Source organism: Gambusia affinis, linkage group LG06 (assembly GCF_019740435.1).
Source record: "Gambusia affinis linkage group LG06, SWU_Gaff_1.0, whole genome shotgun sequence".
Taxonomy (NCBI): domain Eukaryota; kingdom Metazoa; phylum Chordata; class Actinopteri; order Cyprinodontiformes; family Poeciliidae; genus Gambusia; species Gambusia affinis.
Window position 1 is genome coordinate 24,581,060 of NC_057873.1, and position 27,779 is coordinate 24,608,838.

Consider the following 27,779-nt stretch of genomic DNA (forward strand, 5'->3'; position numbering starts at 1 on the left):
ATATATTATATATTACCACAATGGAACATGGGTGCATTTAAACTACTCCTCCAAACTGTTTACTTAATGCATGGCAGCAAATCTTTTTCAAATAGGTGTAAATAGTTTATGATATGCAACAACCAGATTAATACTACCTGTATTTTTGTCCCGTTGATTCCAGTCTTCTTTGGGGTTTAACTTAGGTTTTGTTCATGAGAAATTTCTTAGTGTTTTTCTCTGGTTGAAACAAAATGATGAAACACTTTGGAGCAAATATACACAGTATCAGTCCAAAACTGGAGGCCAGAATAGCAAATATCTCCACAGCCACAGTAAATTTCCCAGGAGAGCTGACATAAGCTGGGATGAAGGTGATCCAGACTGCACAGAATATCAACATGCTGAAGGTTATCATCTTGGCTTCGTTGAAATTATCAGGTAGTTTCCGAGCTAGAACAGCTAACACAAAGCAAAACACAGCCAGCAGGCCGATGTAGCCGAGCACAGCCCAGAAACCAACAGCAGAGCCTAACGCACATTCCAGGATGATCTTCTCCTTGTAGGTGGTCAGATTTTTCACTGGGAAGGGAGGACTCACAACCAACCAAATGATACATATAACAACCTGAAGAAATGTGATGGACACAACAGTCAATCTTTGCTGTGGAGGACCAAACCATTTCATAGCATTACTACCAGGAAGTGTAGCTTTAAAGGCCATTAGAACCACTATAGTTTTGCCAAGAACACAGGAGATACAGAGAACAAATGTGATGCCAAACGCTGTGTGCCGCAGCATGCAGGACCACTCAGAGGGGGCTCCAATGAAAGTTAATGAACATAAGAAACACAGAGTCAGAGAGAAGAGCAGCAGGAAGCTCAGCTCAGAGTTGTTGGCTCTGACAATTGGAGTTGTTCTGTGATGGTAGAAAAGCATTCCTGTAATAATGGCCAGAAAGGCTCCACCAACAGAAAATATAGCCAAGATGATTGACAGGACTTCATCAAAGGAAAGGAACTCCACAGGTTTGGGAAAGCAATTGTTCTTCTCTGCATTAGGCCAGAACTCGCTGGGACACAGGAAGCAATCTGGAGCATCTAAAAAGAAGAATCAGCCTTTGCAACAGTTCTTATTTTCATGAAGTGATTTTCATAGGAAATAAACATACCTGTTATATTACTGATCTCTCCTTCAGGACATGGTATACAGTCATAACAGCAGATTGGTTTTCCTTTCTGCAACACTTTACGAGTTCCTGGAGGACAACTCTCTGAACAAACTGACACTGGAACCTGAAACAGAGACGGAGGCAACATTTAAACAATTATTATGCAAAATTCTTGTCCAACTAGTTTACAACTTCTTCATTTGCTAAGTTAAGGTAAGTACTTGTGCTCCATCTTCCAGCCAGGTTAGGTTCCTGTTGATACGAAACTGTTCCCCCCTCGGCAGTGATGCGTCGTAGTATCCCACTGTTACCGGCTCAATAACTCCTCTCTCACTCTTCTGCCAGTTTACCAGCTCATAAAAAGCTATGGGGTCACCATTAACATCGAATGACACATGATAGCCATTTCGAGAAAAGTTTACTTTCTTGAGTTCAGTTAAAACCTATGAACCAAGAAAACGAGAGAGCAAGAAAACAATAGCTAAGTTAGAAATTAACAATGAAGAAATTTACAACTGATTTTAAACTCTGGCATTTAGTTATTATTCAAGCTGACCTGTTGGGGCTCCAGTCTGATGTATTTATCACATTTTGTGGTTTCATTTGTTTCCTCACATATTACATTGTGAATGGCATGTGCTACGGCATAAACAGCCTTGTACACCATGTTAGAAACTCTTAACTGAGATGTTTCAGTGTACGGACTTTTAAGGGTTTTTAGATTTTCAGTTCCATCACACACTCTCTTGTTTAGTTTAGAAGCTGAGGAGAAATAAATTAGTGAATTAAAATTATGTAAAGAGACAATCTGAAATTAGTCAAACAACCATGTTAACTTAGTTTTATTGCACATAGTCTCAGGTTATAGCATTCTAACTACTATACAACTTTGAGTTTTCGTTTCAAAGGACAGGAGACCTTTCACAAAAATTACAATAGTGTGGGTTAACATAAAATTAGTAACTCGGTGGATCAGAGTACACCTTATTCTAAGTTTCACAAACAGTAAGCAATAAATAAAAAGTTTGGGAGTGTTTTTTTACACATATATTTTACTTTGGGTATTTCAAATCAACACTTTGATTCAAATCAAATAAAGAAACATGAAACTGGCACATCTAATAACAGCTGAAGGAGCAATTTACACCCTGAGAAATGCCTGGAAAATGTTTCTTACCAATGATGTATCAAGTATCATAAAGTGGAAATTGTTATTTTTAGTGTAATGCATACAGTTACTAGTTTGTGTGATTACACCAAAAACACACTGAGGGAGAAAGAGATAAAACTTTCTCACCTCTTGTCAGGCTGCAGTTGAACGCTTCCTCCCAGAACTCAGTGAGAACTGAGGATGCAGAAACATCAGAGAGAGAGAGATTTAAAAGGAAGTCTCTCAAACCTGGGACCACAGATTTCTGAATGGCCACACCGATGGCCCCTGTGCAGAAACTAAATCTCATTAGATTCGGGTCGGTTATCCAGGCTTCGCTTCCAATCCACTGACGAGGTGGACCTGGCTGCCATGCCAGCTCTTCAAAGAGGATTTTCAAGTCTCCAGGAGCGGCAAACGCCACAACTACTGTTGCTGTTGACCTGAAGAAACAGAAATTCAGTCATATTACTTTATCATTTTATGAGTCACATGTAAACAAACCCATATGACGTAAGCGAGTGATGCAAAAAAACCTCCGGACAACGTCGGCGAGTCTTCGGATTTTGTTCTGTGGGTGGGTCCAATCAAAGGATTCAATGTACTCCACACAGATCCCCTCTCTGCCTGCCGTCTCAAGAAAGGTTGCTATGCCGTAATTTCCATAATCTGAGTCCGAATGGATGGCTCCGATCCATGTCCAACCAAAGTGTTTCACCAGTTTGGCCAGCGCAGCAGCTTGGTAATAATCACTGGGAATCGTTCGGAAAAAAGTCGGATACTCGTGTTTATCAGACAGGCAGGCACAAGTGGCAAAGTGGCTCACCTGCAGGAGAAAAGATTTAAAAAAAACAAAACAACAAAGATGCGATTGAGAATATGTACATTAGAGTTTCTGTTTGCAATGAAATTGATTTTTCCTACCAGAGGGATGTTGAATGACCCCATGATGCGTGACATGCTGATGGATGGAGTGGATCCAGAGTCTCCCACAGCAGCCACCACCACTCCAGACTGAGAACAGTTCTCTCCTTTGTAAATCACAGGGTCCTGACCGTTTGACAGCTGAAAAGCAACATGCACAGCTACTGGCACGGCGGAGCATGTGTCATAGATCTGATAACCCAGTCTGATGCCAGGCAGCAGCTCTGTGCTGTTATTTATCTCCTCAATTGCAAAGATCATTGTGCGAGAGAAGCGCAGATCCCGGGCATTGAAGCTGCACAGAATGAAATGTTAACCCCGACATAAAAGTATTCCAAATAAAAAAACAACAACTGAAAAACAGTATGAGCATGTTGTGGAAAAAATAAATAGGATTATTAACAATTTGATAACAGAGTATGAGATATTAACATTTTACTTGAATGAAGCTGAGCACACATTGAGGTTTATCATCACTAAATCTACAGCTAAATCTATGCAGCTGTAAAGATATATTTTCTTTAGCGATCATAACAAAATTACACATAATTTGCAACATTTCTCCCTCTTACTAACCTTCCTGTGCATCTCGGCAGCTCAGGCTTTGTGGTGTAGTTGTTTACCAGTGTGTGCATTTGGTAGTGAATGAAGAAAGCCCCTCCAATCACAAAGTCTCCATCCATGGAAAAGGCAGGCAGACGGGCAGAACCCTGCAGGCTACATTTCACCAATGGAGCCTCAGCGCTGACACCAGCACCGTTCAGAGCGTCTGTTGACTGAATCGCTCTTTCCACGTCATCATTAAAGGAGTCAGCAACAACTGCAATTAACAAGTTGAACAAACTCACTGCTAATCTCAGGCCAATCTCCATTCTCCAAGTGTGTGTAGGGAGCTGGTGTGTTTTATTGGTCTTTTACAGCGCGCAACAGATCAGGTGATCATCGGAAAACGTATGACATCACCAGTCATCTTTGATACCATGTATGGAATGATTTTTCTTGGGCCGAATTGGCTCAAAAGCATCGCCTTCAATTGACTGAATTCGCCTTGGTTGTGCTGAATTATTATTATTTATTTATTTTCGGTGGCGTATAAAATTATGTTTTGTACTCTACATCAGTGGTCCCCAACCAGCGGACCGGTACCAGTCCATGGACTAATTGGTACTGGGCCCGCAAGAAATAATTAAATATGTCCGTTCTAAGTATTGAGTCTTGAGGAGCTTTTATTTTGAAAATACCAAACCGAATGCTGTCGGTTATGTCTTGCGTGCCAACTTGAAGCAGAATGAGTAAGAAACAACAGATTCGCTCCGGTCCTTACAACGCGTGCAACCACACCTCCCCACTCTGCAGAAAATTTAGGAAGGGTTGACCGGTCCGCTGTACTAAAAAGGCTGGGGACCACTGCTCTACAGGACTTCATCTGTTCACTCTTGCTTTTAGTTGAGTCGAATAATTTAACTTGCATAAAAACAGTTTTCTGTAATACCTTCCGTTTAATGTCAGTATTACCTGCATTGGCATAGAGGAAGTACTGTCATGATTTTGGTGGTGAGGCAGAGGCAGCAGACCCAGGGTGAGATGAATAAGAAGGTTTAATTAGTGATGGGTCCGGCAACACCGATGCGTCGGCGCATGTGTCAAGCCCATAGACTAAAACCTACGTCGGTGCGCGTATTGCTTTCAGCAAGTCACGTGACCGATCTTTTACGGTACAGCATACTCTATGGAGCAACCTCAAGGCAAACGAAAGGTTTTGTAGTTTGGGACCCTTTTGCTCTTACGTCAGACAATAAGGTATTGGTTATCACTTCGTTGTTGTTTCATCCGGTTCTTTTCAGTTTCTACTTGATCTATCTGAATCCAAATTCAGCTGAAACTGACTTTTAGTTTACTTTCATATTATGTACTGCAGGTTAAGTGTTGCATATATTTCTCCTTTTAAGTTATACATTTAATAATTTTATTCTTAAATTACCCTCCATAAATAAAAAAGAAAATAAAGACAACCCCGCTATAAATAAAAAAAAAGACATTTGCAGCAAAACACATTCATAAAGATCTATGTACAAAATAAATATAAAAGAAAAAAATTTATTTATATGAACAATATACAGTGTCTCTAAAATCTGTTTTATTTAAATAAATTCACCTCCCCAATGCTGAGGCATTATAGTGCCAGGCATCAGAATGAAATCCCAGATACACCCAGGATAAACTCTGGTATACAGCCATTCTACAAATTACTCAGTTGCGGTTTATAAACTATTTCATAGAAATGTATTGTTTGCATATTTATGTTCTACAGCAGGAGAAGTTGTCAAAAAACGGAACAGGCCTAAATTTCAAAATGTTGGAAAAATGTATTTTTTTGAATGAAAATTTGTGAGAAAAAAAAACAAAAAAAACAAACAGTCCACAAGCATCCTCATTCCAAACACGTTCACTTTCATTTTCATCACTTGGTACATGTTTGCATTATTTATTGACTGTATCGAAGAATATCAAATATATTTTGAATTTCACTGAAGATATGACATAATACAACATATAATATACAATAAAATACAATGACTTAAATCTTATTGTATAGACTTGGTCATCAAATCAGTCTGTCAACTGCGTTGCCTGTAGGGATTTTTGATGTCCAGCAGGTGTCAGTATTCAGTGACACAGTATCGGCATAGTATCAATACAGTTTTGCTATGGGCCGAAACGATACATGACGCCTCATTTACCCATCACTAGGTTTAATGATGAAAGTAAATCCAGAAAATCCAAAAACACAAAGTCCAGACAGCACAAAGAGCATTTGCAAAAGCTCTCAAACATGACAAAGGTACTGGACAAACGCAACGAGGAACAAAGGACACAGGTGGGGTTAAATACACAGAGGGTAATCAAGGAGACAAGAAACACCTGGGAGCACTCAAGGGGAGACAGGACAACACAGAGACACAGAAACTCAAAATAAACACAGAAAAGGAACAGATCCTGACAAGTACTTAGCAAAGAGGAAGTACGTGAGCCTGTTAGAGGAAGTGCTTAGCTAAAACTCTCTCTCAAAACAAAAACATTGCTCAAGTTTGACACTGCAGTGTGAATTAAAGCTATTTTAAATCACACAACAAGGTAATGTTACAGGCAGGTTAAACTAATGTATTTCACCATTAATTAAAGTTGTGGAAGGTATGTTTTTTTTAAAATAAAAGCAGATATTTAAATAAATATCTAAATAAATAGGTATATATATAGTATTATTATTATTATTATTATTATTATTATTATTATTATCCCCTTACAATGGCCTAAGTCAGAGGTTTTCTCAAAACTTCCTACTGCAACTTTAAGCTAAGTAATCAATTCTTATACCAACTCTTATGTAAGAAAAACAGCAAGAAGTAGGTTCAGTGAAAAACATGAGCTATCACTGATTGGAAAACAGCGCAGTGGACTTTTGAACTGGAAGTTATTCTGCCACCTACCACAGATAGGAAATAGGGTTGAAACCAAATGTTTACAGACACTGAGTAAAAACACTTACAAATGTTTTTATTTAAATCAGAGTTAAATCAAACTTCAGTTTATTTGCTTTTTTCCGTGCTTATGACAAAATTTGACTGTTTCTACATGTGTTCCTTGCTTCTTTATTTAACATATACAAATGTTATGTTAGTCTAGTGTAGTCATACGTAATGTTTTAATTTACGAACATTATGTTAAGAATACCAATTATAGAACATTTTGAAATTAAAGTCAGAGTTGCCATCGCCTTTGCGTAGAAAGTGATTGTGTTTTCAAGTCTGTGACAATGTGGGATTAGTTTTTGTTCATGAGAAATTTCTTAGTGTTTTTCTCTGGTTGAAACAAAATGATGAAACACTTTGGAGCAAATATACACAGTATCAGTCCAAAACTGGAGGCAAGAATAGCAAATATCTCCACAGCCACAGTAAATTTCCCAGGAGAGCTGACATAAGCTGGGATGAAGGTGATCCAGACTGCACAGAATATCAACATGCTGAAGGTTATCATCTTGGCTTCGTTGAAATTATCAGGTAGTTTCCGAGCTAGAACAGCTAACACAAAGCAAAACACAGCCAGCAGGCCGATGTAGCCGAGCACAGCCCAGAAACCAACAGCAGAGCCTAACGCACATTCCAGGATGATCTTCTCCTTGTAGGTGGTCAGATTTTTCACTGGGAAGGGAGGACTCACAACCAACCAAATAATACATATTATAACTTGAATAAAGGTTACAGACACAACAGTCATTCTTTGCTGTACAGGTCCAAACCATTTCATAGCATTACTACCAGGAAGTGTAGCTTTAAAAGCCATTAGAACCACTATAGTTTTGCCAAGAACACAGGAGATACAGAGAACAAATGTGATGCCAAAAGCTGTGTGCCGCAGCATGCAGGACCACTCAGAGGGGGCTCCAATGAAAGTTAATGAACATAAGAAACACAGAGTCAGAGAGAAGAGCAGCAGGAAGCTCAGCTCAGAGTTGTTGGCTCTGACAATTGGAGTTGTTCTGTGATGGAAGAAAATCACTGCTGTTATGACAGTGAGTACGGCTCCACCAACAGAAAATGCAGTCAGGATAATTGACAGGACTTCATCGAATGAAAGAAACTCCACAGGTTTGGGGTGACAAGCCTCTTTTTCTGGATTAGGCCAGAATTCATCATGGCACAGAAAACAATCAGGAGAATCTAAAAAACAAACAAAACACAAACACATTTTTAATTTGGAATTATCTAATCGTGCAAACATGCATACTATAAATTCTACCTGTCATATTACTGATCTCTCCTTCAGGACATGGTATACAGTCATAGCAGCAGATTGGTTTTCCTTTCTGCAACACTTTACGAGTTCCTGGAGGACAACTCTCTGAACAAACTGACACTGGAACCTGAAACAGAGAAAAGGTCAAAATAATAGCTTTGCCAGTATAGCAAACAATTACAGTTCTGAACATTAGCCTCGTTACTTGTGTTCCACCGTCCAGCCAGATTAAGTTCCCATTCATACGGAACTGCTCTCCCGTCGGCAGTGATGCATCGTAGTACCCCACTGATACCAGCTCAATAACTCCATTTTCATTGCTTTGCCAGTTTACCAGCTCGTAAAAAGCCACAGGATCCCCATTATCATCAAAAGAAACATGATAGCCATTTCTGGAAAAGTTCACTTTCTTTAACTCAGTGAAAACCTGTACAGTAAGAAAGAAACGGAGAGAAAGGAATCAACGGCCTCACTTTAAAAAAAAGCTTCCAGATCGCCTCTTTCACTCAAGCTAACCTGTTTTGGCTGTAAGCTGGTATGTTTGTCACACTGAATGGTTTCGTTCCTTTCCTCACACAGCGCATTGTGAATGGCATGTCCTATCGCGTACACAGCCTTGTACACCATGTTGGTCGCTCTCAACTGAGACGTCTCAGTGTACGGGTTCTCAAGCCTTCTAATGTCTTCCGTTCCGTCGCACACTCTTTTGTTCAAGTCAGCACCTGGAAACGGATAAAAGCTTTTAGTCTGTGAAAGAACATTTGCGCTCTCACTTTGGATTTTAAGCATTTGGACACGGCTTCAATATGTTTTGGCGCAGCTCAAAGGAACGCAGATGCCAGCCGCCTGCTTTTGCAGTTTGCGAGTGTGAGACTTCATTCTTGAGTCTGTAGAATAGCTGAAACACTCCTGCTTCACTTCATGTTTGTTAAGTTGAGAGAGAATTACAAATGGCCAGACGTGACGCAGCGCTGGACTTTTCAATCTCATACATTTGAAGAAGAGTAAAATAAAGAATACAGAAGCACTTTTTATGACGTTCTACTTTTAAATCTTTTAAACACACTCAATGACAGGATCCCTGATCCTTACCAAAATTATTTAAACGCTACAAAAAATATTTTAAGAAAACAAAAGGTTCATTTTCATTAAAACATGTTTGTATAAAATGAGACATTTATTATCATTAGTAGCAATTTTATTAGCAATAGTAGTAGAAGTAGAAGTAGTACGTTTTCAAAAATATGATTAAGTATAAATTACTGTGTTAAAGAAATTACTAAGTGAAATAAAGATGAGCCACTATGTAAAACAGCAGATAAAACAAATTAAGTTGAATGAAAGAAAAACAACGTTTGAATTCACTGACCTACCAAGATTTCATTCATGAATATTAAAAGAAATGTCTCGGTTTAAATATGTAAATGAAATGTAATCTCTTATCATAAAATACGTTTACAGAACAGATGGTAGATTTAAATCGCAGGGTCCTCACTTTCTGTCAGGCTGCAGTTGAACGCCTCCTCCCAGAACTCGGTCAGCACCGAGGACGCAGCCGCGTCAGAGGGAGAGAGATCCAGGAGGAAATCTCTCAGCCCTGGGATCACAGACCGTTGGATGGCAACTCCGATGGCACCCGCGCAAAAACCGACGCTCATCAAGTGAGGATCCGTCACCCAGCCCTCACTTCCGATCCACTGACGAGGTGGAGGGGGGTCCCGGGCCAGCTCCTCTAACAGGACCTTCATGTCACCAGAGGCCGCGAAGGCCACAATAACAACCGCTGTTGATCTGGGTTCACAAAATACACACAAGTTAAATGAATTAATCTTTTAAATGCGTATTTTTGTGACTTACTGTTTATGCATGAAAACAGACATCAACTCTAAGCATCTGGGCTTCATTTAACTGAGAGAATGGACAAGAACGAAAACATGAAGTAATTTTCTGTCACATAATCTGTCTGCAAAAAAACGCAAAAAGCAACATTTGAGACGTTCAGAAACCTTCGGATCACATCGGCAACTTTTTGGATCTTGCTCGGCGGGTCGGTCCGGTAGAAGGCTTCAGAGTACTCCACGCAGATCCCCTCTCTGAGCGCTGCGTCCAGAAAGGACGCCATGCCGTAATTTCCATAATCCGAGTCGGAGCGCACCGCGCCAATCCAAGTCCAGCCGAAGTGTTTCACCAGTTTGGCCAGCGCGTCAGCTTGGTACTGGTCACTGGGAATGGTTCTGAAAAACGTCGGATGCTGCTGCTTATCTGACAGACAGGCACAGGTGGCAAATGGACTCACCTAAAGGAGTAATTAAACAAACCACTTGTAAGTTTTGTTTTTTCAATTTAATAGAAGTAGAAATACACTTTATAGTTTTAGTTTGCGGTAAATTCGCACTTCTTACCAATGGAATGCTGAAGGAGCGGAAGATGCGCGAAATGCTGATGGATGGAGTGGATCCGGAGTCTCCCACAGCAGCCACCACCACTCCGGACTGAGAACAATTCTCGCCTTGGTGAAACACGGGGTCCTGGCCGTTTGACAGCTGGAACGCCACGTGCGCGGCCACGGGCACCGCTATGCACGAGTCATAGATCTGATATCCGAGACGGACGCCGGGGAGCAGCTGGGAGCTGTTGTTTATTTCCTCAATGGCAAAGATCATTGCGCGCGAGAAGCGCAGAACGCGAGAGTTCAAGCTGCACAAAACCAGAGGGTGGGTGTTTAGATCAAAACTTGGCATCAAATAGTCAAGAAATCAGTCTGACTTAACAGAAAACAATTGATGACGTAATTCATCTGCAAATCCAGAACATAAATGAAACTTATCATACTGACTCTTTTTTTAAATTACAATTTCACATTTTTTTAATGTTTCATTCTTGTTCTATTATGTATAAACCCTAAATGTATGTAAGTGTTTTTCCCCCCATTAACCTAAATGAGGCCTCAGTTATTTGAGGAAACAAATGTTCTGCTAATAGCTAGAAGAACATTCATTATAACAACAACAAATTAAATCCTTTTCTAAAATACAACATGAAATGGCAAAATAATAATAAAAAAAATAATAATAAATAAAAAAAAAACCATCAAAACTTCACATTTCTATGGTTCATTTCTCCACTTCTCCACACTAACCTCCCCGTACATCTGGGAGGCTCAGGCTTGGTGGTGTAATTATAAATCACTGTGTAAAGTTGGAAATGAATTGAGAAAATGCCTCCGATAACAAAGTCCCCGTCCTTCGAGAAAGCTGACGCACGAGGCGTGCCCTGCAGGGTGCACTGAGTGAGAGGATCTGTGGACTCTGTCCTCTGTGTCAGTCTGTCTGCAGACCCACCCAGGCTAAACACTGACATCAGCTCCAGCAAACAAACAGCCAATCTCAGGGAGTTGAAAGCAGCCCAGATCTCCATTCCTCAAGAGTCTGCAGGAGTGAAAGTGTGTTTTATAGCTTCTTAAGCCTTCTCCATTATACGTCAGGTGATCATTTACCTGACGAGGGTACAACCTCAATCGTTTGCTTCTCTGACTCCTTTTACAATTTCTTATTAAATATTAGATTTTATTTTTTTTCGTTTATTCATTTATACAACATTGCTTATGTGTTTTCGGTGATTTATTTTTTTGTAGATTGGGGTGTAATATACATAGTTTGTTTTATATTTTCTTATTCAGATAAACTAGATTTTTTTTATAATATCATATAACTGTGCAATTTGACAACGCACAAATAAATTTTGGAACATGGAGTCATACCAATTTTGAAAAAAAAAAGAAACAAGTCAAAAACTTTCGGGTTTTATGGCCCAAACTTCGAAAACGAAGACAACAGGAAGCAGTTGGTTGATCATAGCGCGTGGATGTTTTCACTTATCACGTGAACTAACTTATTCATGTGTGATTTTAATTGCTTTTCTTAATTATTGGAAATACCGCAATTGCGAAACTGTGTTTTTATTGACATTAGCAGAATATATATGAGGTTTTGCGGACATTTGGTAACGGAAATGCAGTTTGTGTGACTCTGTCCATCAACCCGCTTTGGGGTTCATGGTCACATCACATAACTACAAAAAACTTGTTTTTTTTCCCTCCAGATTTTGATGTAGTAGTGAGTTTTAACCCCCGCCAAATCCCCACTGTTGTGTAATAGCAGTTTCAGCATAGCGCCATGACTCTCCTACTGGCTCATGTTGGTATTTCAGTCCAAGCAGAGAGAGGAGCTCATTTCTTTCCACACTTTTTGTTCCGTGTTATACTGTCACAACAAGAAGACAAACGTAAAAGTCTTATATCCGCAATAATTACCTACAACAGTTTTATTTGTTTCGGAGGTAAACAAATATTTGTCACAGAAGTCAACACCAGGTTAAAGGGACAGTGTCAGAATTAGACAGAAGCAAAAGACATTTGTCAAAATTTAGAAAAGATAACATTTCGGACAACATACATTTAAAATTTTACACAAACTGAAATCATTGTCATTGTTTGAAAACACTTGAAAATTTATTTTTTAGTCATCAAATATTTTTTAGTGTTTTTCTCAGGCTGAAACAAAATGATGAAACACTTTGGAGCAAATATACACAGTATCAGTCCAAAACTGGAGGCCAGAATAGCAAATATCTCCACAGCCACAGTAAATTTCCCAGGAGAGCTGACATAAGCTGGGATGAAGGTGATCCAGACTGCACAGAATATCAACATGCTGAAGGTTATCATCTTGGCTTCGTTGAAATTATCAGGTAGTTTCCGAGCTAGAACAGCTAACACAAAGCAAAACACAGCCAGCAGGCCGATGTAGCCGAGCACAGCCCAGAAACCAACAGCAGAGCCTAACGCACATTCCAGGATGATCTTCTCCTTGTAGGTGGTCAGATTTTTCACTGGGAAGGGAGGACTCACAACCAACCAAATGATACATATTATAACCTGAATAAATGTAAAAGATACTACAGTCATTCTTTGCTGTGGAGGACCAAACCATTTCATAGCATTACTACCAGGAAGTGTAGCTTTAAAGGCCATTAGAACCACTATAGTTTTGCCAAGAACACAGGAGATACAGAGAACAAATGTGATGCCAAACGCTGTGTGCCGCAGCATGCAGGACCACTCAGAGGGGGCTCCAATGAAAGTTAATGAACATAAGAAACACAGAGTCAGAGAGAAGAGCAGCAGGAAACTCAGCTCAGAGTTGTTGGCTCTGACAATTGGAGTTGTTCTGTGATGGTAGAAAATCACTGATGTAATAATGGCCAGAAAGGCTCCACTGATTGACACTACAGTCAGGATGATTGACAGAACTTCATCGAAGGAAAGAAACTCCACAGGTTTTGGGAAACAGGCATCTCTCTTTGGATTTGGCCAGAACTCTCTGGGACACGGGAAGCAATCAGGGGAATCTAAAAAAATGGTGTAGACACCAGTATCAATACTAAATTATTTGAAAATGAAAAATAAAGAAAAGGATTTTACCTGTCATGTTGCTGATCTCTCCTTCAGGACATGGTATACAGTCATAGCAGCAGATTGGTTTTCCTTTCTGCAACACTTTGCGAGTTCCTAGAGGACAACTGTCTGAGCAAACTGACACTGGAACCTGTTTTTTAGTAAAAGGAAAAAAAGCAATAATTTAACCATATTTTACAAGCATCTCCAGTGTATGAACTCTGCCTAAATTATTGGTGATAGATTCATTACTTGTTTGTAACCATCCATCCAGGTAATATTCCTGTTAATAAGAAACTCCTGGCCTCTTGGCAGTGAAGCATCATAATATCCCACTGTTACCAGTTCAATAACTCCACTCTCACTTTTCTGCCAGTTTACCAGCTCATAAAACGCCACAGGATCTCCATTAGCATCAAATGAGACATGGTAGCCATTTTGGGAAAAGTTGACTTTCTTTAGTTCAGTGAAAACCTGTAAAATAGTAAAGACAAAGGGATTGTAAAAAAAATATCAATAAGAGCAAACCAGTAAAAAACTGATTTACTTTTTACTTAAACTAACTTGTTCAGGCTCTAGACGCTTGTGTTTGTCACACTGAGTGGGTCCGTTTGTTTCCTGACACACTGCATTGTGAATGGCATGCGCTACTGCATACACAGCCTTGTACACCATGTTAGAACCTCTTAACTGAGATGTTTCAGTATACGGACTTTTAAGAGCTTTAATATCTTCCATTCCATCACATTTTCCCTTATGTGGATCAGCAGCTAAGGAGAAGAAAAAAAGTCTAATAAACATGGAAACATACACAACTCATCCAGGTCAAATTGTTAAATGTTGTTTTCAATGACATATTACTCTAGGGCTTGTTATGGCCGATCTATTTTACTAAAAAATGTTTAATGGTTTTATGCTTGTCCAAGAATGAACAAAAGCTGTATTTAGTTTGACATGTAGTGACACTAGAAAATAGAAAATATTGACAATAATAACAGCTGAAAATATTGTCATTATTGGAATAAATTTTTCATTCAAAGTGAACATATTTCTTTAAATTAAGTATTAAACTAAAAAACACACAGACAAACATTTCCTACCTTCTGTCAGGCTGCAGTTGAATGCATCCTCCCAGAACTCAGTCAGCACTGAGGAAGCTGCCACTTCAGAGGGAGAGAGATCCAGGAGGAAATCTCTCAGCCCTGGAATGACAGATTGCTGAATGGCAACTCCAAAAGCTCCTGCACAGAAACTGAAACTCATCAAAAGTGGTTCACTTATCCATGCTTCACTTCCAATCCACTGCAGATGTGGAGTTGGTTCTCTGCTCAGCTCCTCTAGGAGGACCTTCATATCACCACCACCTGCAAATGCCAAAACTACTTTGGCTGTAGATCTGAAAAGAAAAATGTGTAAAATAAATTAAAATTCAGGTTCACAAAATTGTAAGGCACAGTGGCAAATATAAAAAACTTCGAAAACCTGCGGATGGCATCAGCTACTTTTCTGATCTTGTTCTGTGGGTCAGTTCGATAGAAAGATTCAATGTACGCCACACAGATCCCCTCTTTGAGTGCTGTGTCAAGGAAAGAAGCCATGCCATTATTTCCATAAACTGAGTCCGAATGGATGGCTCCGATCCAAGTCCAGCCAAAGTGTTTCACCAGTTTGGCCAGTGCAGCAGCTTGGTAATAATCACTGGGAATTGTTCTGAAAAACGTTGGGTACTCATGTTTATCAGACAGGCAGGCACAAGTGGAAAAGTAGCTTACCTACAAAAGGAATATCATTTTAAAAATAACAATAATGACTTTAACATTTTCATGTACATAAAAATGTTTTTAATTAATATACACAAATTACCAGAGGGATTTTAAAGGACCCAAAGATTTGTGAGATGCTGATAGAGGATGTGGATCCAGAGTCTCCAACAGCAGCCACCACCTCTCCAGACTTTGAACAGTTGCTACCTTGGTAAAACACGGGATCCTGGCCGTTAGAAAGCTGAAATGCAGCATGCACAGCAAGAGGCACAGAGGCGCAAGTGTCAAATATCTGATATCCAAGTCTGACGCCTGGCAGCAGCTCTGTGCTGTTGTTGATCTCCTCAATAGCAAAGACCATTGTGCGAGAGAATTGCAGAGCCCAAGCGTTAAAGCTGCACAGAATGAAATGAGAGTTCTGATTCTAACCCAGGAAAACAAATATTCCTGACATTAAAAACAAAACAACTTGAACAAAGTTGTGGGACCAACAAAGTTCCAAAACAAGAAATAATTTCAAAGTTCATAGAGATTCAAATGTAGAAATGTTAACTGAAATCTAAATATAATTATTGGAACAATTCAAGTTACTCAAATCTACTGCTAAGCCTTTTTGCGTTGTTTTGAGCATGAAAAATCACATTTTTAAAAAGATTAATGCACATCTTCATCTAACACACTTCGTCTTTCCTCTTTACTAACCTCCCTCTGCATATTGGAAGCTCAGGCTTGGAGGTGTAGTTATTAATCACTGTCTGGGCTTGGTAGTGAATTAAAAAAGCCCCTCCAATCACAAAGTCCCCGTCCATGGAGAACGCAGGTTGACGAGGCGTACCCTGCAGTGTACATTTCACCAATGAAGCCTCGGCACTGAAATCAGGGCCAGTCAGGTTATCTGTATGCTGATTTCTTTCTTTTACACCATTGAGAGACCCACCCAGCACAACAACTGTGATCAGCTCAAACAAACTCATCGCTAATCTCAGACCGACCTCCATTCTTCCACTGTTTGTATTCTGGTGCAAGAGTGTTCTCATGAACATGCGTTTTATATCGGGTCAGTAAAAAGAACATGCGCTCCCCTAGGGATCTATGATCCCGTCTTAAAGTGACCTCGCCTAACCTAAGCCTCTATACAACCGGCTTAAATTTACTGTACTCACATATACTCATTGAACTATATGATCAGTATTCTAATCTTTGAATATTCAGAGTCAAAGACCACTACTGAAATAATCCTCAAATTGGAAAGAACACTAAAGACAAAAGGCCAAATGAACTTTGCATGGAATTGCAAAGTCAAATTTTCTTCAAGTATTGATTGACAAAAACATTTTCAGAACAATTGAAAGTAGCTTAATTGCTTGTTTCTGCTGCAAAATGGCACCCTGCTCAAGGAAAGTACATAACATTATACCACTCCTTTAGTAGAACAAGGATTAAAATCAAACTTTCATTTTCTTCAAGGCTGTGTTCTGCATTGGGCCAGCTGTGGTCATTGGTTGAAATGTAAGAAAATCTGAATTAGTTGAAGTTGTATAAAAGTTTTGATAACTTTTTGGTAATCCACTGTTTGCTATTACACAAACTTAAAGGTGATGTTGGCTGCACAGTGTTTTATCATCCATCCATCGATCCATTTTCTATTCACCCTTTATCCCTAATGGTGTCATGAGGGTTGCTGGTTCCTCTCCAGCTACGTTCTGGTCGAGAGGCGGGGTTCACCATGGATAGGTCGCCAGTCTGTCGCAGGTGTTTTATGATGTATTCAGTAAATCATTGTGTTTACATTAATATCCAGAGACATTTGTTTAGTATGGAATTTATTTTTGAAACAAGAAAACAACAGACTCACATATATCATATACTGCCACAATGGAACATGGGTGCACTTAAACTACTGCTCCAAACTTTTTACTTAATGCATGGCAGCAAAACTTTTTCAAATCGGTGTAAATAGTTTATGATATGCAACAACCAGATTAATACTACCTGTATTTTTGTCCCATTGATTCCAGTCTTCTTTGGGGTTTAACTTAGGTTTTGTTCATGAGAAATTTCTTAGTGTTTTTCTCTGGTTGAAACAAAATGATGAAACACTTTGGAGCAAATATACACAGTATCAGTCCAAAACTGGAGGCCAGAATAGCAAATATCTCCACAGCCACAGTAAATTTCCCAGGAGAGCTGACATAAGCTGGGATGAAGGTGATCCAGACTGCACAGAATATCAACATGCTGAAGGTTATCATCTTGGCTTCGTTGAAATTATCAGGTAGTTTCCGAGCTAGAACAGCTAACACAAAGCAAAACACAGCCAGCAGGCCGATGTAGCCGAGCACAGCCCAGAAACCAACAGCAGAGCCTAACGCACATTCCAGGATGATCTTCTCCTTGTAGGTGGTCAGATTTTTCACTGGGAAGGGAGGACTCACAACCAACCAAATGATACATATTATAACCTGAATAAATGTAAAAGATACTACAGTCATTCTTTGCTGTGGAGGTCCAAACCATTTCATAGCATTACTACCAGGAAGTGTAGCTTTAAAGGCCATTAGAACCACTATAGTTTTCCCAAGAACACAGGAGATAGAGAGAACAAATGTGATGCCAAACGCTGTGTGCCGCAGCATGCAGGACCACTCAGAGGGGGCTCCAATGAAAGTTAATGAACATAAGAAACACAGAGTCAGAGAGAAGAGCAGCAGGAAGCTCAGCTCAGAGTTGTTGGCTCTGACAATTGGAGTTGTTCTGTGATGGAAGAAAAGCATTCCTGTAATAATGGCCAGAAAGGCTCCACTGATTGAGAAAACTTCCAGAATGATTCCCAACACTTCATCAAAAGAGAGGAACTCCACAACTTTGGGGAAACAAGCTGTGTTGACTGAATTAGGCCAGAGTTCACTAGGGCATGAAATGCAATCTGGAGCATCTATGAATAGAAACAGAGATTTTTGAACAAATGAATATCAAGATGTTTGTAAACACTAAAAACATTAAATTTTACCTGTCATATTACTGATCTCTCCTTCAGGACATGGTATACAGTCATAGCAGCAGATTGGTTTTCCTTTCTGCAACACTTTACGAGTTCCTGGAGGACAACTCTCTGAACAAACTGACACTGGAACCTTAAACAGAGAAAATGTAAAAATATTATTTTAAGACACAAACTCCTCACCTGTTTAAAATGTCACTGTCATTACTTGTGATCCACCCTTCATCCACGTTATTCTCCTATTGATCTGGAACTGCTGTCCTCCTGGCAATGATGCATCATAATAACCCACAGTCACTACCTCAGTGCCTCCGCTCTCAGTTGTTTGCCAGTTGACCACCTCATATGCAGCTACGGGATCACCATTAGCATCAAACGAGACATGGTAACCATTTTGAGAAAAATTGACTTTCCTTATTTCAGAAAAAATCTGGAACAAAGAAACAACGGCAACAGATAATAATAATAATAATAATAATAATAATAATAATAATAATAATAATAAAAATAAAGAATAGACCATTAACCATAGGTTTTCATTTGGACTAACCTGATTTGCATTCAGTTCGATGAATTTGTCACACTGAATGGTGGTGTTGGTTTTCCGACACAGTGCGTTGTGATAAGCATGCGCTACAGCGTAAGCGGCCTTGTACACCATGTTAGTCACTCTCAGCTGAGATGTTTTGGTGTACGGGTTCTCCAGCCTTTTCAGGTCTTCAGTTCCGTCACACTCGCCCTTGTTTGCAGCAGGATCTGAAGAAACAAACAACTGTTTCATGTCAAACGATAAAACATTTTACCACAATTTTATCTGACTTCAACATTGACCACACAGTCCTATATTTTTCTCACAATTACAAGAAAGAAAAAAAAATTTGAAACTCAACCGGTATAACTGGAGTACAGGATGTAAATGTAGCAGACTTTTTGTGTCTGGTCTTAAAGCAGACAGTATTTTTAATATGTGAAAAAGAAAAAAATACAAAACATCTGAGAAGAGCTCTCACGTTTTGTCAGGCTGCAGTTGAACGCATCCTCCCAGAACTCAGTAAGCAGTGGGGAGGCAGCCGCTTCTGACGGAGAGAGACCCAGGAGGAAATCTCTCAGGCCCGGGATGACAGACTGCGGAATAGCAACTCCAATGGCCCCCGCACAGAAACTGTATCTGACCATGAACGTGTCGGTCACCCAGGACTCACTGCCAATCCACTGGCGAGGCGGTGGAGGAGCACGATCCAGCTCCTCCAGCAGGACCCTCATGTCTCCAGAGGCAATAAATGCCACAACAACCATGGCTGTTGACCTGTGAAATGACATGAAAATGCAAAATAATTTACATTTTATGCTGCTTAATCTAAAGGCGAACATGCGGGTATTTCATGATAAAAGTAGTTTTTTTTTGGATCTTTGTTTTTTTACATGCGAAGGGGATGAAAAGCACAAGAATACTTTTCCATAATTTGAATGTAATGTTTGTAATTTCTGAATGACAACATCCAAACACTTCAACAACACACAATCTTACCAAGTACTTTTGTTCTAATTTCTAGTGCAAATATCTTGGCACACTTGAAATAAGATAAAACTAACTCAGGAGGAGCTTTTTCAAGAAACTGCTCATTTTAGGTAATTAATTCCTTAATATTAATGAAAAAGTACTAGTTATAAGTGGAAAAGTCTGGAACTATGCATTTTTCCCATATTATAAATTAAAATGTCTTGTTCTGTCAGATTATTTCATTTAGAATTCGTCCTTTTTCGTCGATATTAAGAAACCATTGACTTAAAACAAGCTCCTATATCAAGCTGTAAGTTCAATTTGCACTAGAAACTAAAACAACAATACTTGATGAGATTTTCTGTTGTTGCAGTGAAATCAGACAAACTCAGACATGTGCACCAAGCGTCACCTGCGGATGGCATCAGCGACTCTTTGGATCTTGCTGCCTGGGTCAGTTCTAAAGAAAGACTCAATGTACTCCACACAGATCCCCTCTCTGAGAGCTGCTTCTAGAAAAGACCCCATGCCGCTATTTCCATAATCCGAGTCAGAGTGGACGGCTCCTATCCAAGTCCAACCGAAGTGTTTCACCAGCTTGGCCAGGGCGTCAGCTTGGTAATGGTCACTGGGAATGGTTCTGAAGAAATTTGGGTAGTGCTGCTTATCTGACAGACAAGCACAAGTGGCGTAGTGGCTCACCTAAAGCAAAACATGACGTGTTTAAAAACAAGAGTAATGTGCAGAAAAATCATTTCTTTCTATCCTCAGCTTCAAATAAAGTGAGCCTTTACTTGAGGGATGTTAAAAGAGCCCATGATGCGTGACATGCTGATGGATGGTGTAGATCCAGATTCGCCAACGGCAGCCATCACCACGCCGGACCGAGAGCAGTTGGCGCCTTTGTAAAACGCGGGGTCCTGGCCGTTTGACAGCTGGAACGCCACGTGGACGGCGACGGGCACGGACGCACATGAATCGTAGATCTGATATCCGAGTTTGATGCCTGGCAGCAGATCCGTGCGGTTGTTTATCTCTTCGATGGCAAAGACCATTGAACGAGAGAAGCGCAGTTCCCGGGCATCAATACTAAGCAGAAAAGAAAAAGAAAGAAATCAGAAGAAATTGCACAGAAACTCTATACAAATCCCTCAGCCCCCAAGGATCCATTTGGTGCCGTATTTTATCTCTTCACCAAAACAATTAAAATATTTTTCCCGACAGAATTCAAAGTATGAAATCGCACATTATTCAAAACTTAAGGTAAATTTCAATGTGGCAGCTAGAAAGAGTCAAACTCCTCACTAGCAATGTTGACCATGTAACATTTAGATTTACTGGCCAGTAGTAAACCAAAGTGTGCGTTTTTGTAAAGAAGCAGAAAGAAGTTGCAATAGCATCTACTTAAAATTCTGCACAATATTACCAAAGAAATACACAGTATTGTTTCAACATGAAAAAAAAGCCCTTGTCTCTGCATCCTTAATAAATCTATTTGTAAATCTTTAACATCCTTTCAATTTCTCTCTCTTTTCTTACTGACCTCCCTGCGCACCTCGGAGGCTCAGGCTTGGTGGTGTAATTATAGATCACTGTGTAAAGTTGGTAATGAATAGAGAAAACACCTCCAATGATAAAGTCCCCGTCTGCTGAGTAGACAGGTGAGCGAGGGGAACCCTGCAGGGTACATTCTACCGATGGAGTCTCAGTGCTGGCACCACTTTCAGCCTCTGTGAGTCCACTCCGGGTTTTCAAACCACCAGAGACAACTACTGCCATCAGCTCCAATAGACGTAAAGCTGATCTCCAGATTTCCATTCCTTGCGTGCTCGAATCTCTCTCTCTCCCTAACTGTGCTCTTACTGGTTTGCGAGCCTCTTTTATATGTCAGGTTATTTCTGCTCTAAAATCACATGCTCTGTCCCAGAAACCGTTGGTTGTGTGTTTAATCTTACAGTGTAGATTTTGGTTTTTTTTTTCTCTGTTTAAACAAACTTCGCTTTTTATATTGGCAAAATCTTCTGGATGGACTGTTTGTTTTTAGCTGCAAGCTTTAACACCCAGCACCATAAGTGCTTTACAAAAATATTTATGAGCCTGAAATTCAAAAGGAACAAAAGAACTGCTTTATGAATTAGGATTTGACAACCTCATGCTGTTATTGTTTTACTGAATAAAGAAGAGAAAGTGGGGTTGGTGGTTGAGTTCAGTTGGGCGATCAGGCAAAGTGTCTTTGCTATTCCCAATCGCTAGTTTTTGAAAATGGTGAAAATACATATCCAGTGTTAAAATGGTCATTATATTTTGTCTGGAGCTAAGCCATACAAAATAATAAAACTAGTAATTTACATCCTTTATGTGTGCACGATGTGTGTATGGATGCCCCGAAGACGTATTATCACATATGAAGATCAGGGCTGCACACAATCCAGCAATAAACTCAGATGAATCTCCACACATTTCACTGCTCCAAATGCTTTTGTCAATATCTCCATGGAGACAAAGAATGTCAACAAAACAGATTCTCTTAAAGTAAATATTTCAAACTAAAATAAGCTTTCCAATCACCACACCACTATTAAGATCGCTGACTCTTTCTGAAAATGTAATCAGCGTGAAAATATATTACAGCTCCAGATATGCAAAGGACAAAACCTTTTCTAATCTTCAAGTAATAAAGTTTGATTTCAAGTAACGTATCCAAGGAGACCGAAAGGGTTTTTGGTGCATTTTTTGAAAACTGGATCAGGTCTGGTATTGACTTTTTATTCCAAAGATCCAAATTCAAACAGATCTCCTCAAACCAAAAAGAACTTTTTAAACCACATAAGTAGTGTTAACCCCCAGCAATCCAAAACGAATGCTAACTAGCAAGTGAATCACAACTGGACTAACTGAAACCAACATCATTGTTGTCCTGTTGAACACTGACATTCACTGATAATCTTCAACTAACTTCTAAAAATGATACATCACTAAAATGCAAAGGAGCAAAACACTGATTTTCTGGTTTTGAGTAATTACAATAAACTAAGTCATTTAGTGAAATTAATATGCACACATTGATTGTCTTAAAGATTTTTTTTTTATGAGAATAAGGTTGTGTGTTGTTATTTAATCAACGTATCCATGGAGACTACATATACAGCATTTTTCAAAAAGCTGCTTCCAGAACTTCTCTCAAACCAAAACAAGTCAGCATTACTGACATTTTCCAAAATTTCAAATAACTAACACATAAATCACAAAATTAAATCAATTAACTCACAAATATTTTGCATCCCAAAAATCCGAATTATACCTTCCTAACTTCAAAAAATGCTTTTTTTCTCTTTCAGAATCAGTTCACCCATGTAGAAGTAACTCATATTGAAGTCTATTGTTTGAAAATAATATTTTTATATACTTTAAGTATCAGGATTATTAATTGTATTCAGATCAGCGCTTCCATGGAAAACAAGCATGTTTGTCAGGGCATATATATAAAAAATAGATCAAGTTTATCTGTTTGAGAAGATAAATTATTTCAAAATGTATTGTCTGAAAACAAAATAAGATAATCACCATAAGCATTCATAACATTTCTGGAATTAGATGTAAAAGAGATAAATTTAATAATTTAAGGATATTATAGAAGGTACATGTTGGAAAAGTGCTTTATAAATTTTTTATTGAAGTCATTTTATATAAATTCACTAATGTTTCCATGGAAACTAAATATGTTTGTCTGGGCAATTAATAAAAAAAAAAACAAAACAAAAAAACGGAGAGAACCATCCAGTTTACCAAGAATTGGACACCAAAGTTATCAAAAGTTGATTTCTTTGTGAAAATCATCTTAAATTGATGATCACAACAATTAAACACAATTCACTACCTAGTAATGGTCTATCATTAACGCACATACACGTTGCTTATCATTGGGCCGACAGTGGTAGGAGTTGCTCTGCAATGGCCTCTGTGTCGTTGTGTCTTTGGGGAAGACAATTCTCCCACTTTTCCTGCTGGTGTTGGTCAGAAGAGCCGATGGCGCGATATAACAGCTACAATCCATTAACTTATCATCATCAGCGTAATAAATCACTAGTCTGATGTGATTACCATGGAAACCAAATATGGTTTTTAGGGCATTTTTCAAAAAAAAAAGAAAAGAAAAGAAAAGAAATGGCCAAGAACAGACCTGGGCATTATACGGCCCTTTGATTGACTCTGACCGGCCCGTTATACCTGATGCATGGACTGAAGCTGCATCGCTTTTATTTTGAAGTTGTTTTTTATTTACGTACATGATGACGCAAAACGTATATTGAGGCATGGGTGTGATTTGATCGTTGTCACTAGCAAGTCACAAGACGACTTTAGCCCTCAGAAATGTCTGCTCATGCTAAAAAAAGAAAGGTAGATGCCGAATGCAGGGTTTTCAACAAAAATTGGACTGTTAAGTATTTATTTACTGAAGTGAGAGGTAAAGCCGTGTGTTTAGTTTGCGGGGAGCAGATCGCCGTGTTTAAGGACTACAATTTGAGTCGTCATTACGAGACGAAACACGGGGAGAAATACAAGAACGTGTCTGATGCTGAAAGGGCGCGGACGTCGGAAGCTTTGCTAGCTAAACTACAAAAGCAGCAAGGCTTTTTTACCAAGCTTCACACATCCAGTGAGGCAGCAACCAAGACCAGCTTTGTGATAGCTCACAAAATTGCTAAAACCAGTAAGCCATTCTCGGAGGGAGAGTTTATCAAAGAGTGCTTGGTGGACTCTGCAGCTTTAATATGCCCTGAAAAAAAAGAAGAATTTGAGAAAGTCCCGCTCTCCAGGCGAACCGTGACGAGAAGGGTCGAGGACATATCGTGCAATCTGGAGCTTCAGCTGCAACGTGAAGTGGCAAATTTTGACTTTTTCTCCTTGGCTTTGGATGAAAGCTGTGATGTCTGTGACACAGCCCAGTTACTTGTATTTGTCCGCGGGATAACGCCGAACTTCAAGATTACGGAGGAGCTGGCAGCAATGCGGTCGATGAAAGGAACAACTACAGGGAGCGATCTCTTCATGGAGGTGAATGCGTGTATGGACACACTGGGACTGAAATGGGACAGACTGGCAGGTGTCACAACGGACGGTTGTCCAAATCTTACAGGGAAAAATGTGGGACTTTTAAAACGTATGCAAGATAAAGTGGCTGAAATCGACACAGATCAGGAATTAATATTTTTGCATTGTATTATACACCAACATGTGTTGTGCAAGTCAGTGCTAAAAATGAACCATGTTATTAATGTTGTTACTAACATAGTAAACTTCATCAGGGCACGGGCATGGAATCACAGACAGTTTGTCGGACTTTTGGAGGACCATGAGTCTGAGCATAGTGACATCAGCTACCACACACCTGTCAGATGGCTCAGCCTGGGCAAAGTGCTAAAAAGAGTTTGGGATCTGAAAACAGAGATTCGAGAGTTTTGTGAGATGAAAGGCAAAGACATCCCAGAGCTCTCAGATGAGGACTGGATGGCAGATTTTGCATTTGCTGTTGATGTGACCGCACTGATGAATGACCTGAATACCAAACTGCAAGGCAGGGGCCTTTTTGTTCATGAAATGCACACCCTGGTGAAGGCTTTCATGAAAAAGATGCTTTCTTTCAAGCCAACTGGAGAGCAACAATCTCACTCATATGCAAACCCTGAAAGAAGTCACACCATCAGCCGATCACCTCTGCAGGTACTCATCCATGTTAGGAGCATTGCATTGTGAGTTTTCAAGGAGATTTGAAGATTTCAGAACAATCGAGGATGAAATGCACATGATTTCCTCTCCCTTTACCTGCAGTGTGGATAATGCACCCAGTGATGTTCAGCTGGAACTCATTGACCTGCAGTCTGATGCAGTACTGGCAGAGCTCTTTAAATCAGGATCTCTGCTGGATTTCTACTCTTCTCTCAAGGAGGAGAACTTTCCAAACATGAAGAGACATGCTCAGAAGATGTTGGTTCTCTTTGGCTCTACCTACATATGTGAACAAACATTTTCAATGATGAAGTTCATGAAATCCAGGTACAGATCATCTCTCACTGACGATCATCTGTCAGCTGTGCTTCGCATCTCAACCTCAGACATTCAACCTGATTTTGATGCACTCGTTAAAGCCCAGCAGAGACTAGATTTCTCGCACTGAACAAGAAAAAATAACTTAAAAATGTAAAAAGTTTTAAATGGTTGAGTTTTGCATGATTTTAATTGTATTGTGGTTATTTTTATTTGCATGTTTAGCGTGTTTTTATGATGCCGTTTTAGTGATTAATTGCCTTTCCCATTGTTTTGTGAAATTCGCTTGAATAAATTACATTTTTTGGAAGGCAACCTCATGTTTTCATTGCTTAATTATAACATATACTCTTACCAGCTTGTCAAAACAATGCTATTTACTGCTTTTTATAAAGAAGTACAGTTAATATTATGCAGAATTGAGATCAGCCTTTTGGCCGGCCCTCCACAATATTTTCTGTTTCTCATGTGGCCCCATAGAAAAAATAATTGCCCACCCCTGGCCAAGAACTATATCTAATGTGCCAAGAATAGGACAGAAATTTTCTCAAACACTAGTGTTAACATCCCAGACATTTATCCGCAAATTTCAATAAGCTAACACATAAGTCGCAAAACAATTTTAATTAACTCACAAATTTGTTTCACCCCACAAATGCAAAAGAGACCTATTAAAGCTATATATTTCAAAGAGGTTATCAAAGACGTTATCAAATTTTCAAGGCACTGGAGACGAAAGCCTTCATACCTGATACCCTCAGATTAAATTGCACCGTTTTTGTTTTGTTCAAATCAATTAACCCATGTTAGCATTCCTGGCTATGCTAAAAATTATAACAGATCAATATGTCCCCATCATGGAAAAATAATTAAACTAAACAATAAAGATATAGGATATTATAGGGGGAATTACAAGTTTTTGAATGTTTTAAAAAAAAAAAATAATAATAATATTAAATATTTAACGTATTTTGTTTAGCGTATCCATGGAAACGGAGTGTTTATCGGGGCATTTTTCAAAAAATAACGGTCAAAAACAAGCTAGCTTTCCAATAATTTTACATTAATTCAACTAATTTGAATATGATTAACTTAAGTACATATATTTCTTAAATCACTACACCACAGCTTAACATTCCTGACATTTCCAGGGAAATTCAGTGAAGAAAAACACTCATCAGTTAAGAAAGATCTATACTAGCAAAGAATGCTACTCCTCTTTTTTTTTGTACAGCAGTCAGAATTTCTTTAAGAACAAACACAAAATAAACTAAACAATTCACTGATATCTTAGTAATAACTTGCTTTCGTTTATTAAAAATAGTAGAAGAATGATATTAACCTTCCGGCTGATCACCCTGCTGGTCCTTCTCCTGGCCAGGAACCGTCTTTCTCAGGTTTGTTAACCATGGGTTTCTTTAGCAAGTGCGTTTGCACCAACTGCTTCTTCAGCAGCGAGTTATGCTAAGCAGACTTCTCAAAAAGCTCAAACCTTCCGAGGCTTTTCATGCCCCTTCAGGTATCTCTTTCAAAAATCCCGCCGCAAAGGGAAAGAATTCCTAAGGTCAGGGTTTTTATTTTTTTATTTTTTTTATTTCTTTGGTTGCCAACGATAACGTTGTTTCCATGACTTTCATTGACGAACGCACGCACTGCTGCGTCATAGAAATGTGACTACAAATAATACAGCTGAGTTTATCACCCCGTATGCTGCCACCTTCTGGCCAGTCAGTCTAAGTGCACAATGACATTTTTAAACCTCACATTACTGACATTAAATTTCTCCTTTCATTCTTAGAATAGCCCCTTTCATCCCCTACAGCATGGTGGACAACCTGACATGGACTTTGGGATACAATACTTCCCTGGGTTTCGATTTTCTTAATATATTTTAGAGTTTGGATAATTTCTTATTTTTGTAATTAATTTGACTGCATTAAGCTGTGGGGCTGTTGGTCCGTGTGTAGTAGTGTGTGTAGTAGTCCCGCCCTT

The 27,779-nt window shown here is 39.2% G+C and overlaps 4 protein-coding genes across 4 annotated transcripts; all 4 read right to left on the minus strand.

The window, feature by feature from the left end:
- Window positions 1-13: 13 nt before the first annotated feature.
- LOC122832509 (extracellular calcium-sensing receptor-like) lies at window positions 14-6,433 on the minus strand. The gene is made up of 8 exons (XM_044119328.1): window positions 3,802-6,433; window positions 3,226-3,520; window positions 2,838-3,127; window positions 2,441-2,744; window positions 1,708-1,896; window positions 1,373-1,594; window positions 1,152-1,275; window positions 14-1,080 (listed from the first exon to the last, which is right to left on the minus strand). Exons 1-8 carry the CDS (start codon window positions 4,095-4,097, stop codon window positions 182-184), a joined length of 2,619 nt encoding a protein of 872 aa, XP_043975263.1. The 5' UTR covers window positions 4,098-6,433; the 3' UTR covers window positions 14-181.
- Window positions 6,434-6,649: 216 nt separating this feature from the next.
- On the minus strand, window positions 6,650-11,548 carry LOC122832510 (extracellular calcium-sensing receptor-like). Its single transcript, XM_044119329.1, has 8 exons — window positions 11,162-11,548; window positions 10,425-10,719; window positions 10,029-10,318; window positions 9,518-9,813; window positions 8,539-8,744; window positions 8,228-8,449; window positions 8,026-8,149; window positions 6,650-7,946 (listed from the first exon to the last, which is right to left on the minus strand). Exons 1-8 carry the CDS (start codon window positions 11,437-11,439, stop codon window positions 7,048-7,050), a joined length of 2,610 nt encoding a protein of 869 aa, XP_043975264.1. The 5' UTR covers window positions 11,440-11,548; the 3' UTR covers window positions 6,650-7,047.
- Window positions 11,549-12,263: 715 nt separating this feature from the next.
- Window positions 12,264-15,978, minus strand: LOC122832514 (extracellular calcium-sensing receptor-like). Its single transcript, XM_044119335.1, has 7 exons — window positions 15,341-15,978; window positions 14,960-15,249; window positions 14,578-14,873; window positions 14,042-14,247; window positions 13,730-13,951; window positions 13,505-13,628; window positions 12,264-13,431 (listed from the first exon to the last, which is right to left on the minus strand). The coding sequence occupies exons 1-7, from the start codon at window positions 15,599-15,601 to the stop codon at window positions 12,533-12,535; spliced, it is 2,298 nt and encodes a 765-aa protein (XP_043975270.1). The 5' UTR covers window positions 15,602-15,978; the 3' UTR covers window positions 12,264-12,532.
- A 984-nt stretch (window positions 15,979-16,962) lies between these two features.
- On the minus strand, window positions 16,963-21,560 carry LOC122832516 (extracellular calcium-sensing receptor-like). The gene is made up of 8 exons (XM_044119337.1): window positions 21,286-21,560; window positions 20,537-20,831; window positions 20,155-20,444; window positions 19,252-19,547; window positions 18,792-18,997; window positions 18,450-18,671; window positions 18,251-18,374; window positions 16,963-18,175 (listed from the first exon to the last, which is right to left on the minus strand). Exons 1-8 carry the CDS (start codon window positions 21,558-21,560, stop codon window positions 17,277-17,279), a joined length of 2,607 nt encoding a protein of 868 aa, XP_043975272.1. The 3' UTR covers window positions 16,963-17,276.
- Window positions 21,561-27,779: the final 6,219 nt, after the last annotated feature.

Excerpts from the sequence above, each read along its gene's own strand:
- LOC122832509 (XM_044119328.1), bottom strand. The coding sequence starts at position 4,097 with ATGGAGATTGGCCTGAGATTAGCAGTGAGTTTGTTCAACTTGTTAATT. Across the intron at positions 3,521-3,801 it reads CTGCCGAGATGCACAGGAAG|CTTCAATGCCCGGGATCTGC; the intron begins GTTAGTAAGAGG and ends CATTCTGTGCAG. Across the intron at positions 1,595-1,707 it reads TCAGACTGGAGCCCCAACAG|GTTTTAACTGAACTCAAGAA; the intron begins GTCAGCTTGAAT and ends CTTGGTTCATAG.
- LOC122832510 (XM_044119329.1), bottom strand. The coding sequence starts at position 11,439 with ATGGAGATCTGGGCTGCTTTCAACTCCCTGAGATTGGCTGTTTGTTTG. Across the intron at positions 10,319-10,424 it reads GCTCCTTCAGCATTCCATTG|GTGAGTCCATTTGCCACCTG; the intron begins GTAAGAAGTGCG and ends TTACTCCTTTAG. Across the intron at positions 9,814-10,028 it reads GTTGCCGATGTGATCCGAAG|ATCAACAGCGGTTGTTATTG; the intron begins GTTTCTGAACGT and ends TTGTGAACCCAG.
- LOC122832514 (XM_044119335.1), bottom strand. The coding sequence starts at position 15,601 with ATGGTCTTTGCTATTGAGGAGATCAACAACAGCACAGAGCTGCTGCCA. Across the intron at positions 14,874-14,959 it reads GTAGCTGATGCCATCCGCAG|ATCTACAGCCAAAGTAGTTT; the intron begins GTTTTCGAAGTT and ends TTTTCTTTTCAG. Across the intron at positions 13,629-13,729 it reads GGATGGATGGTTACAAACAA|GTTCCAGTGTCAGTTTGCTC; the intron begins GTAATGAATCTA and ends ACTAAAAAACAG.
- LOC122832516 (XM_044119337.1), bottom strand. The coding sequence starts at position 21,560 with ATGGAAATCTGGAGATCAGCTTTACGTCTATTGGAGCTGATGGCAGTA. Across the intron at positions 20,832-21,285 it reads CCTCCGAGGTGCGCAGGGAG|TATTGATGCCCGGGAACTGC; the intron begins GTCAGTAAGAAA and ends TTTTCTGCTTAG. Across the intron at positions 20,445-20,536 it reads GCTCTTTTAACATCCCTCAA|GTGAGCCACTACGCCACTTG; the intron begins GTAAAGGCTCAC and ends GTTTTGCTTTAG.